At 38.3% G+C, this 13,265-nt stretch overlaps 1 protein-coding gene across 2 annotated transcripts in view; it reads right to left on the reverse strand.

Annotated features, from left to right (window-relative positions):
- The window catches only part of LOC108039304 (junctional adhesion molecule A), a 104,789-nt gene that overhangs the window by 66,622 nt on the left and 24,902 nt on the right, over positions 1–13,265 (reverse strand). For both annotated transcript variants that reach the window (XM_017116252.2, XM_017116251.2), the window contains exon 2: positions 6,265–6,730. In XM_017116252.2, coding sequence (XP_016971741.1) covers positions 6,265–6,349 — 85 coding nt within the window. In that variant the 5' untranslated portion in view covers positions 6,350–6,730. The remainder of the gene's footprint in view (positions 1–6,264; positions 6,731–13,265) is intronic.

Here is a 13,265-nt window from a genome sequence, read left to right on the forward strand (position 1 = left end):
ACTCGAACAGCCTTTGTTTTTATCTCTCATTTGACTCTTTTAAAATAATTTACCGATTTTAAAAAAGGTGTTACTTGGAGTTTATTTTAAACAAAATAAAAAGATATTTTACTTTAGATATATATCTGCGTGCCTGATAGTATGCAAATATTTTCTATAAAGCTTTACATAATATATTTGTACTTCTTAATATTTAAAACCAATAAAATATATTAAATTTAGTCGAAGCTTATACGAGGTGTGTTCAAAAAGTAAGGTGACTTTTCAAATTTTGCGGGCAACATATTTTCGATTATCGATTCTTTTGTTTTGTTATATTGGTACACTCTTCCCTAACATCTGTACCAAGTTTCAATGGAACATCCTCTTTTGTTTGGTTGTGAGAGGCGTAAAGTTACAAGTTATTTTGCGAGCTCGGCGATTTTTTGCTTTTTTCGGTCTTGGCTCGCCTGGGCTCTTCCATTGGGACGATTGGGCTTTGGTTTCGATATCATAACCATATACCCATGATTCGTCACCCGTTATGACCCTTTTGAGTAAATCTGGGTCGTCGTTGACGTCATTCAACAGCTCTTGAGCGATGCTCATGCGACGGTTCTTTTGGTCAAAATTCAGCAATTTCGGAACAAACTTCGCTGACACACGACTCATACCCAAAACGTTTGAAAAAATTTCATGGCACGAGCCAAGCGATATACCGACATCTTCAGCAACTTCTCTGATAGTGATTCGACGATTTTCCAAAACAATTTTCGTCACTGCTTGAACGTTTTCATCAGTTGTTGACGTGCTTGGGCGTCCAGAGCGAGGCTGGTCATTGGCATCTTCCCGGCCATCTTGGAAGAGTTTGTACCACTTGTACACATTTTTTTTACTCAGAACAGTTTCACCGTATGCCACTGTCAACATTTCAAGTGTTTCAGAGCACTTAATTTTATTTTTTACACAAAATTTGATGCAAATCCTTTGATCCATATTTTTCGATAGCAAAAAATCGCCGAGCTCGCAAAATAACTTGTAACTTTACGCCTCTCACAACCAAACAAAAGAGGATGTTCCATTGAAACTTGGTACAGATGTTAGGGAAGAGTGTACCAATACAACAAAACAAAAAAATCGATAATCGAAAATATGTTGCCCGCGAAATTTGAAAAGTCACCTTACTTTTTGAACACACCTCGTATACCCTTGCAGTTAATACAAAACGATTATTTCGATTTAAATGCAGATTTTCAGAGAATGGAAGTCTTTAGAGATATGCCACTTTGAAATCGACTTAAGTTTGCTTCAGTTATGGACTTTGGAAGTTCAGTTGTGAGTTGTCATAATCTTAATATAACTCACATGAAAATGGGTCAACATTTTGATCATCGTTAAAATGAAAAATTTGAATACAGGTTTTTAGGGAATTGAACCACAAGTCTTTAGAGGTATGCTTCTTCAAAATCGACTTATGTTTTAAAGTTATGGATTCTGGAAATCCAGTTGTGGGTGACCTTTTTTACAAGATGTCATAATCGTTAAAATAACTAACATGAAAATGGGTCAAAATTTTTATCAACGTTAAAATGAAAATTTTGAATGCAGATTTTCAGAGAATCGAACTACAAGTCTTTAGAGATATCCCACTTTGAAATCGACTTAAGTTTCGTAAAGTTATGGACTTTGAAAGTCCAGTTGTGTGTGACCTTTTTTACAAGATGTCATAATCGTTAAAATAACTAACATGAAAATGGGTCAAAATTTTGATCAACGTTAAAATGAAAATTTTGAATGCAGATTTTCGGAGAATCGAACCACGAGTCGTTAGAGGTATGTCACTTTGAAATCGACTTAAGTTTGAAGAAGTTAAGGACTATGGAAGTCCATATTTGTCATATTTGTTTAGGTCAACAAAAATATCAAACAATAAAAAATATATTTATCATGTAAATAAGTAGAATCAAATGAATATTTTTGTACATGTCTTCGTTGGTGTTACAGATAAATTTGATTCAGTTTTAATGTTTTTTTAGCTATATCATAGCGAATGAACCAATGTTAGCTGAGTCCCTTGTTTTTTTATGGGGCCCAACCTTTTTGATGTCGTTTGTTTTTTAAGGGGGACGAACTGCGATCAACAGGACCCGACCGTTATGTTTAATTGCTGCTCACCGTAAAGTTTGCTCTATAAACATTTTAACTAGGTCCATAAACAGACTAATAGACGCCATCAAGTCGTTTGCATGATTTATGCTTTCCGGTGTGCTTTTTTTTGTTGCCCCCCTTCGTGACGTTAACAATCTATATAGAGGATACATAAAAAGGCTGTAAAAAGGCAAGACAGACATGTGGGTCCGTACGGGGACATAAACCGATGCAGTAATTGAGGCGGGCCATTGTTCCAACTCCCCGATGGCGCTTAATCAATACCCGAAATACCCGAAATGAGAGCAACCAGAGCTGGAGGAACATATATGTATCGCATATCAAGGAATAGGCACAGGAATAGCAATGCAATATAAATATTTGACGTGCGAGAACGCCTGCCTCCAAAGTGAGTTGTTTAGCAGGCGACATAACAATTGCAGATTTGCTGAAATTGCTTTTACCGGCTGCAGACACATATATACGTATACCACCCAATCACCAAGAAGTGCGTATGTCCTCGTCAATGTGTTGTAATCAAATGGAACTTGACGTTGGAATTGCGCAAATTGCGATTTTATGTAGGCTGTCGATTTGTTCCTTTTCACACACACACACACGTTTCACCTTCTCACTTCCTCTCATTTGGCTCTACAGTGGAGCCTGGAAAAGCAAACTGTTGTTAACTTGTGTCTAGAAGGACCTCTCCTTGAGACGGAAAGTGTGTTTTGGGAGAGCTTTAATTTAATTGGCCTCAGGTTTAATTTTATTGCCTAGGAAACACTCTCAAAGTGAAGTGTGATTATGTAGATTTTCGGTAAGTAGTGAAATAATATCTTTAAAAAGGTATAACGATAAAGGTTATATTTTACGAGTTTAATCGCATAAGTCATGCCTTCCTTGTGTTAGGCTTAAAAAGTGCTAGTTTATGATAACAAGGAATTTGGAGAAATAGCAATAAAATGTACACCAAGAAAATAAAGTGACCTAAATTTTAGGCTTAAGAAATTACCAGGTATACCAAGAAAATAAAGTGAGCAAATTTTAGTAAAAATAAACCAAGCCAAACCATTTATTAACTTTAGTGCTAGTATTGTTAAAATTGTATACATACTTTTAAAACCATTTTAATTTTTTCAGCTTGAGTATTCTCTGATTTTTTTTAAAACATAATTCATTAAAAATTGAAGTGCCAATAAAATACGATTATAAATATGTAATATTATAAATTATGTAAACTATTTAAGTATTTATAGAGAATGTATATTTCAGGGAGAAGCAGAACAGCCATGAAAGAGTGCAATATATTAATAATTTATACATTTCAATGACCTTTTACTGTGCTAGTCCCCACTGTACATCCTTGCGGCCAAAACTTGAGAAGCACATCTGTCAAATGGTTATGCGGTCTTTGTTCTAGGCTGGCCTCCTCCGACAGCCGACTCCTCCCCGAAAATTAGCGCCCGGCCTTTCAAATTGAAAACGTGAACCATGCGGTTCATTGGTAATTCATTTATGCGCACATTTGCCAGGATACCACTACCCCAGTCCCTCCACTGGGTGGATGTGGGTGGTTATACATAGGTGACTGAGATGGCTGAATGGCTCGACGACCAGGTCCTTTTGCAGCTGCAGGTGTTTCGCATAAGAAATGGGCTGCTCGGCTGCCGTCGATAGCAGGCGCACACCATCGGCATTAGATGTAATTTATACTTTTCGCCAGTCGCCACCACGCACGACTTGACGTCATGATAATGTATCGAATTCATTTTCCAGTTACTTTGCTTGCCAGTGTCTGGGAGAACCTGCAGCGTTTTGTTTGGCAAACATCACAAAACGCTTTCGACACATTCCCCATTCATACTCAATTACCTACGTGGGTTGCTAGCCAGTTGCACGTGGCCAAGTTTTTTGTCCGTGGAGTGTTGGCACAGCTCGGTAGTTCGCTTCACTCCACTTCACTTGGCTCCTCCTTAATTTTATTTCTATTTCTGTTTTTTTTTTTTGGTTTTTGCTGTTTCGCCAGCTTTTTCCTGTGTGTTTGAGTTTCTGGGCAGGCCAACAACGTTCAATGACTTGGCCAGAACGGAAAGTTTGCTGCAAATATTTGACCAGTGGCCAGACCCATCCTTCGGGCGGTGCAATTATTTATTTGATTTCATTTTACGTTAGCCAAACAGTGGCCAAAAGTTCTGCTCAAATATGCAATTTCTATGCACACGAGACTTAAAAATATTCATATTAAAATTACTCCTCTATATAAAGTGTCAGCGACTCGTAAATTTTACTTTGTGTAATTTACAGAGTTGCGAATTGAAATCGGAATTGCAATTGGGCAATGCTAACTGAATTGAAGTGTGGCAATGGCAAATACACAATATTTAGTTGCGGCCTTTTCCGCTAAATCAATCATAATCAATATTTAAATTGGTGAAATGGGTGAAATTTTTTGTTAGAAAGCTCACCAAAGCGACTGGAAATAACAAATTTGTGAATGTTGCACTGAATTCCGGCACTAGCAGGTGGAATTTTTTCGTTTTTCTTTTTAATTTGACCGCCGTCGAACAGGGAAATGCACTTAGAGCAAATTGATTGATTGACGGATGGATTGATCACTATTAGCGTAGCCCAAGTGAAAGCGATGCTTATTTGTCTTGTGTTATTTCTACAATTTTAGATGGGTTTTTTCCCACGAAATGATCGCTGGCTATTTTTAAACTCTTTCGACATATTGGCGTAATTCAATTGAAAATGTTGTGCATGTCGGATGCAGAAGTCAGCCCAAAATCGCTAAAAAATTGCCACCATTTGTTGGTGTTGAACCAAATGACCAAAAGCACGACGTTCGATGTTTATTTGGTCGCACTTTAATTATTTTTACGCCCACCTGACTGCTGCCACGCCCTAAACGGAAATTGCATAGTGTCGCTATCGCTGTTGCCGCCTTTTTGTTTTATTTTAATTGAATTTTGAAATATGTCCACGCCCGTCGCTTATTTTTTTCGATTTACTTGTTTTTCCGTTTTCCCGTTTCACTCGCTGTACCAAAAATGCAATTAATTCGAGCACTTTTTGAATTGTTCCAATGACCCTTCTCCTCGGGAGTTATTTGTTGCCATTTCTGCAATAAATTCCCGATGCTTTAAAAATAAATCAAATGCATTAAGGGCTCCGCTTTGCCCCTCACTGCTCTTTGACAATTGTTAATTAAATCAGTTTTTGGTTTTGCCAATTGAAATTTAATCCATTCACATTTAAATTGTGTTAATCTCGCGCTGAAAACTATTTTCAAATGCTAGGGGCACGTGCCTCGTACTTAATTTGTCGAATAAACTCGTTGATATGACCACTTGCTGTTGAAATATAATTTTGGTTGCTGTGGTAACATATTTTTGCATAATATTTCGACATATACAGCATTTTAAGCCCAGCTTCAGGGCAGTTTAGAGCCCAAGTTCAGAGCATTTTAGAGCACAGGTTCAGAGCAATTTAGAGCCCAGTTCAGTTACATTCAGCTTGGCGCAAACCCAAAACGTTTTAAGGACTATTAGATTTAGCAATAAGTGCTGCAATTTTGAACATAACCCAAGAAAAACTAATTGTTGACAAGACAACTTGTTGAGACTTTCCCAGGGGGCTAAGACCCAAAGCTGTTTCACTGTTCTCTCAAAAAAGAAAAGCTTAAACTATTTCTTTGGTAAGCCAAGTAAAAGCCGATTTAAGTTTCTCTTAAACTTTCTGCAGTTTATTGAATTTTTCCCCTTTGGTGAGTACACATTTGTTCATTTATTTAGACCACTTTTGTTGTGATGGATGCAAGCGTAAACTTTTCATTGGTCAAGGCCCGCCAGGCGTATACGCAATATTGTTACATTTAATGAAATATACCCGTCCGGGCATAACTTTGTGCAGCAGTTGGCCAAACTAATTGTTAATTGAAACAAAAATGCCAAGCTGGAGCGGACAATTAAGGGGCCAAAAAGGAAAGGAATCGCCGCCAAACAAATGCCAACAATTAACTGCGGCAACAATATGGCAGAAAGCGGAACGCCCGAGGCTTTTTGAATGGCTGGTTGGACGGGGCTGTTGCGATGGTTTAAGGAGATGGGTTGAAGGGCTGCCAGTATGGGTACCTACCGCTCATCACAATCACGACGAGAAGCAGCAGCCAGGCCACGCAGAGCCGGAGTGGTTGGGCACTGGGCATGGTGACTCCGGGCATGGTGGAAATGGCGGCGACAGGAACAAGATGCGGAAATGCAGTAAGCCCCCGCGTAGCAGCCTCAGACCTTGTTTTTGTTGCCTGTCTGTGGGATGCTGAATGCTGGATGGTGGCTCCTAGTCTTCGTCCTGTGTCTCTAGGCTGGCAGCAATAACCAAGTTAGCAGCCTCATCATCAGCATGGGCGGCAACAGCTCCTGCAGCAGCAACGTCATTATCGAGCCTCCCGGCTCTCTATTAACTTGGCCTGGCAATTGGCCAACTCCAACTCCTCCTCCTCCTTTCTCTCCACCTCCCCCGCAGGCAGACAAAGGCAACTTAGCCGCCGTTTGGCTCTTCTATTTGCCGCTTCTGTTTTATGCCGTCGTACACGAAATGTGGCCTGTAAAGAGCAGAGCGGAGCAGAGCATTACGATCTGTTGGTTGGACTGACGCGAAAGTTATTGCAACTGACAAAGCTGGCTAAATGGTAAAAGGGGGTTCTGTGGGGCTCAAGAAACCGCCCACCCTCCCCCCAAACTCAAATGCACTCATTGGCAGACTTTCGAGCAGCTTCTTCCGCTTCTCCTGCTGCAAAAAAATCAAAAACGACAACGGAAATAAGCAAAATGATAATGGAACATGCCGCCTGCATAATGATGACTGTGCAGTGGGTTAAAACGTAAAATAAAAGACAGAAATATCATTTATTGAATAATAAGCTTAACTCATTGTTTGTTTGGGTGGAATTAAAAAGAGTTATGTGATCATAAAACATGTAAACTTTGTAAGATTGAATAAAAGTGCAATTTATTTAATAAAAGAATTATTTTATATTAATTTTATTTCAATGTAAAATCGTTGGTTTAACCAGACAGTAGTACACAAATACACTACATTTTCTAAAACTAATAATTATATTATTATTTTTAAATACTTGTTCTGCCTTTGCATGAAATAGCTTTTAACAACCTTAACTTTTAGTAAAGTACATATATTTCCATAATTTTGACATGAATTTGAAATTACAGAAAATGTGGATATTTCTATCCAATATTTATTAACAATTAGATGAAAAATATAATTTTCAAGGATAATATTTTAATCTTTAAACCATAACAAGTATATTGCACTTTTGAGTTGAAAATCTCCGTTTTATCCCAAAGTATTTATCATTCCTCCCACCGTTCCTGCAGTCAGAGGTACATTTTGGTTTTCATTTTTCCCTTACTTAAAATTTCGGCCGAGCCACGTGCTCAATCTCTGGCAGCAACTTGGGAATTTAATTTGCTAAATATAATTTTTTCTCTTTTTTTCCGCTCCCCCAGACAGCCGACTGGCAGGGCTGGAAAGTTTAAACAGTAATTAACTTAATTGCCTGTCTGGCAGGCAGCTTAGTTGTGTCCCGATCTGCTTAAATTTGCTTAACTGAAGTCGGGACTGGACTGGCGGCACTATATAACTACAACTACTCTTTATTCTGACGCGCTATAATTATTGCCTGCCAGTGGGGATGATCGATTCATTGGCATTAATGTCATAATAATGGCAGTAGCAGGCACATTTATTACGCATACGCAGTGTGCACACGCCTTAATATGCAAGAGAAATTTCGATTTTTGCACATTTATCTACACACAAAAATTTTTTCCGGCACTCGTTGCCATTATTCGTAAGGAGGGGAAAGGAGGGCTTCATAATTCTAATGCATGGATATTATGTGCCATAGTCTGCACATGCAAATTACCGCTACAGCGAACAGCCATATAGGGTCCTATATCATCCCGCCCACTTCCAACTTTTGCCCCCTTCCCGCACTTATTGTTAGGAAACGGAAAGAAGGCAGAAAGGCAAAAAAAAAGCCATTTTTGCTATTATTGTTAGCTATCGGTTGTGCACGGTAAAAAATGTATGGTCAAGTTGTAACTTAAATAAGAATAACTAACTTAAATGTTTAAAATATCATTTGTAATACTGAAATGACCTTTATGATAATTTTTTGATGAAGTACATTTTCAAAAATGTATTCAATTTTTCAACATTTTTTTCTGTGCAGCAACGTGTGTGCTTTCTCTTTTATACAGACATGCCAGACTTCAGACTTTGGAAAGCAATTTGCCACGCACTGTCAGTGAAGTTGAACGCAGTGGAACGATTCTAATTTTCAGCTACGAAAAATGTATACAATAAAAGCGCTGGCTAACCAAAAAGAAAACAGCGAGCTGCCAAAATTTACATAAAAACACATATTCACACAAACAGCAGGACTACATTCACAGATGCACAATGTAAATTGTACAAAGATTTGCTTTTGCTTTTACGTGTCTCGTGAAAGTATTCTTCTTCCTTCCGTTTCCATTATCATTAAAATTTCTTTGCGGCCACGATGAGCTTTAAAATTACTGATGCAAATGAAACTAAATGGTTTTTGAATAATTGAGTAAGATGAACAGCTTTTAAGGTTGTTTAAAAACAACATTGCATGTTAAATATTTTCTAATATATATATATATATATATATATGAGTTCAGTAAATAACCTAACTAAGGCGTTCGTGAAAAGCATTTATTTTCAATGTATTTCAAAAAATTTATTAAAAATATATTTTAATTTAATAATTTACATTAGTAAATTGTGTCTAAATTCAATTATTCTTTATTAATAATGATCTTTACTATTAATTAGATAAAACTATTTAAATGTGCTTCTTATAACTATAGTTATTATATTTCTAGATAAACAGTGTTAAAATATGATAAGCCCCTTATTGTTCGTCAAAGCCTAGTAATATTTTGATCTTCCGATTGTTAACAACCTTAAGCCTAAGCCAATGGGTCGGGAACCTAAGCCGTTGGATTACAAATCCCACCAAATCGTGTCTCATTTTTCTTTCCGTTTCCCTTATAATTACTCGCAAGCAGGCGAACCGCCGAAAAGCAGCAAAATCGTCTACAAAATGTATATAACATTATAAAGCAATTTGCAGTAAATCACCCAAAGCGACGCGCGTGTTTATAAATCACGAGCAGCCCAAGAGCCTCGCTAAATTTTTTTTATATATTTCGGGGTATCCCGCTGCTGTAGCAAACCAAAATCGAAATGAATAATTAATATGTCGCGCCTGCCGCAGACGGAGAAAGTCTTCCATCTTGTGACTTCCATCACGAAAGAAGAAAGCAATTCCAGGCCGAAAACAAAACAAAGTTAGCAGACCAACAAAGCGAGTGGCTCATATGAATCCCTGCGGCGTCTGGGCCGAAAAACGGAGAGAATTGGGCCAAAGTCGAGATGGCAAAAAACGCTCGACGAGATTGACAAATTTGCCACAGCAAATGAAATGCTTGACTCGGCTACGACTGCTAAATTTTTCATTTATGACAATGTTTACGTAATTCGACAGCCAAAACAATTTCACAGGCCCCAGAGTCCATACCCCATGCCCCATACCATCCATACGCAAATGGGCGCTCATTTATTGTCATCCCCGGAAAAAGGGAAAACTCTTCGATGTGGAGGAAAACCCATTCCGCCCAGCGGTTGTCTGTTGTGTCTGCTGGAAAAGTCAGGACACCGGCTGTTACGAGCTGCAGCAATGGCTTTTAAACCGTTTTAAATGGCCGGCGATTTGTTTGAATGTTGTGACATAAAACTGCAATCTATGGGCCCATTCCTGAAGGAAACCAAGGTGAGCGGGCCAGGAAAATCTGTCTAAATAGCTCCATCGACCAGGAACAGCAAGCCGATTCTGCAGTCCATTTGCCAAAGTATCCTACTGTAAAGGACCTCGGGGTGGATGGCAGTGCCTCAATAATCAAAGATCTTGTGCAAATTGAGAGTAACAGCTTAAGGATTAAGTCCAAAGGGGATTGAAAATGCGGCAAGGACTTAAAATGCAGAACAAAAGGAGCAGAGACCACAATTGCTCGGTTGCTTTGATATATATAGGCCTCGTAATCGTTTGAATAAGATTTGCTATGTGATAAATAGTAAAATATGGGAAGAAAATGGCCTCTTATTCAAATCCCAAGCTTTTCTGATAGTAAAGTAGTTAAACACGTTTTATAATTCAGAAAACAGAGTAAAAAGTATTTTAAAGGTATAACAATTATTTTTAAATTTTGAATTTAAAATTTCTATTTAAATTCTATTACTATATTTAAGTGATAATAACATTATTTATTAATTATTTAAGCTTTGTTTTACCAAACATTAACCACAAATCAATTTTTTCTTTTTTTTTATGGCAATATAATCCAAAATTCTTCTCACTGCTACTAATAAATCAGTTTTACTTTGTTCTAATTTTCCACGAACTCAATCACTTTGAGCAATCACTATTATCTGTGCAAAAACTCAGGCTTTCCGAAAAGGGCTCGTTTTTGGGACAACTCGAGACTTAATTTGCATGCTCGAGGAGTACAACATCCATCCGTCAGATAAAATCCTAGTTGGACTACGACAATTTCCCACTCGACTAGCTCGTTATCCCTCGTCAAACTTTATGATAATTATGCAAATTAAGCGCAGCTCCTAATTGAAATCGACAACAATGGGTTCTCCATGACCTTGGCACCGAGTCATTAGTCAAACCATTGCAATTGACAAGCAGCCAGTGACCCCCAAAAAATGGGCGGACAAATGTTGAAAACATAAGAACACAACAAAAAAAATATGAGAAAATTATTGTTTTGTTTGTGGGGGCAGTGTTCAGCAGTGAAAGCCTTGCGCTTCACGGCATATTAAGCAAAATGAATAAATTACAATTGCAAATAGGCAATTTCCTACACTTCCTTCCTTTCGACATTTCACTGTGCAGTGGCACACACAGTAGGTCGGTTGAGTTTTGCGGTGGCTGTCAACTTTTTGGGCGGTATTTCTGGTCTAAATAACGTCTAATTTGCAATTTTGTTTAATTGTTTGTGGCTTTGGATTTTGACATGATGCCGCTCAAACCACTGCCACCACGCCTCCTCTAATTTTTGGCCATGGCGTGCGGCTGGATCGTAACTGATTGTTTGTGTTTTGCGTTATTTGGGGTTTTTAGTTTGGGTCAACGTCAATGAACAAAGGCACGCACCAGTCAAAACCCCCTACAAAGAAAACCCACTTCCGCTCGAGCTCATCCAGCTGGCCGCATGTCTTGGCCAAATTATAATAAAAGGTTTCCATCGCGACCACTCGAATATCGAGTCTGCCCTTTGAGCAATTAAAGTCAGGCGAGTAGACAAAGGATCGCGGTCTCATATAATTGCTATGGCAGCGGGCAGAAATTATTCAGTTTGAAAGGGATAGTTCACAGTCAATTTGTCAATGGAAATGCAGAAATGGTTATGAGCTTAAATTTGAAGTTAGACGACTTGGGGGCTTTCGATTTGTAAGGAAATTACCGACATGTGCGGCTTAAGACAGATTTTGGGCATATTGACTTGTTAAGCTATGGTTTAATGCACTTTGGCAATTGTGGGTGCTGTCGCTGAATATTACGATAATAACCAATATATGCTGTTTATAATAATCAAACTAAAACACTTATTAAAGAGGTAAAAAAGATAATCGCGCTTTCAGATTTCTCGAAACAAAAAATAAGATAAATCAATTAATTTATAGAAAACTGAGAAACTTGTTATAAATAAGATACTTTTTGAACCATGATTTAAATTTATATTTTAGCTATTTAAAGTTTTATTTCTTGTCTCTTAAATTATTTTTGATCCTTCGTACAAATTAATAAATATACTTTACTATTTTCTGGCTTGTGCCTTTTAATATAGCTGAAAAATATATTTCTGTGCATATTTCAATGAACAATTAACAATTAATCCCCAATTAAATGTAGCCTTAAGAATATCAAATTACTGCAAGAGTGGGGAATACTTAATGGACACAGTGCCTTCTGAAAGTAATCAGACAAGCCCTTCAATTCAATTCGGGACGAGGTCTGCCACGGCTTTTGGCCACCAATGAAAGGCAGTCAGTCGAGTGGAGTCTGAATGTCATTGTTCCTGCCATTCTGCTCTCTTTTTCTCCCGTTTCTCCAAAAGGTCCTTACAAATTAGCTGTGCGAGTGCCTTGCACTTAGTTTTTGTCTGTGTACTTTTCAAAATTGGCTTTCACACGCCATTTGCATTTAATTGCCGAGTTGCCCCGGGAGCTAAAAGGGAAAATTGGCTAGGACATTCCTGCCATGGTTGGCCTTGTTAACAAGCGCATTTGCCTAAAACTGCGTACACAGTGTGAGTTCGGATTTCATTTGGCAAATCAAATATTATTGTTAATACCAATTCGACTATTTGCAGTTGTTCCAGTCGCCAAGGACTCCGGCCAATAAGTGCCAATTTGGCCATAATGGGCATTAAAGCCTCAGCCATTCGATGGAGTGCGACTTTAAGGCCAGCTGAAGACACTCAAACCGCCATCTATCCTCATCATCGTCATCTCGACAGTATTTATTGTCAATAAAGCCTTTGCAAACAACAAAATGCGACACAGAAAATATTGTAAGTGTGCAGTGAATGCCATCTAAATGTCTATATGCGATACACTTTGTATGTATTTTCTAGATTGAATTGGAAAGTCACCATATTCCCATTCCCATTCCCATTCCCTGTCCGTATTTCGATCCCACTTCAATTGAAAATTGTCTGCGTGGCAAAAGTGAAATGCTTCAGCGAAGCGTTGGCGAAACGTAGAATGGAATCGGCGTCTCCTCTGGTGATTCCAGATCCTCCTCCAACCCGCTCCCCAGATTCCCAAACTCTATGCCGATGCCATTGATGTTTTGCTGCGCACTCGAGTGTGTTTTCTTTAGTAATGGAATTTATTAATATTTCATTGTGTGGGCCCGTGAAAGTCGATGGGGGAGAAGTAGGTTGAAGAGTGAAACGAGGCCGCCCGACTACAAGATTGGGTTCCCCACGAGTTTGTGACTGACTTTAAGG

Source organism: Drosophila rhopaloa, unplaced genomic scaffold (genome assembly GCF_018152115.1).
Source record: "Drosophila rhopaloa isolate 14029-0021.01 unplaced genomic scaffold, ASM1815211v1 contig_163, whole genome shotgun sequence".
Taxonomy (NCBI): Eukaryota; Metazoa; Arthropoda; class Insecta; order Diptera; family Drosophilidae; genus Drosophila; species Drosophila rhopaloa.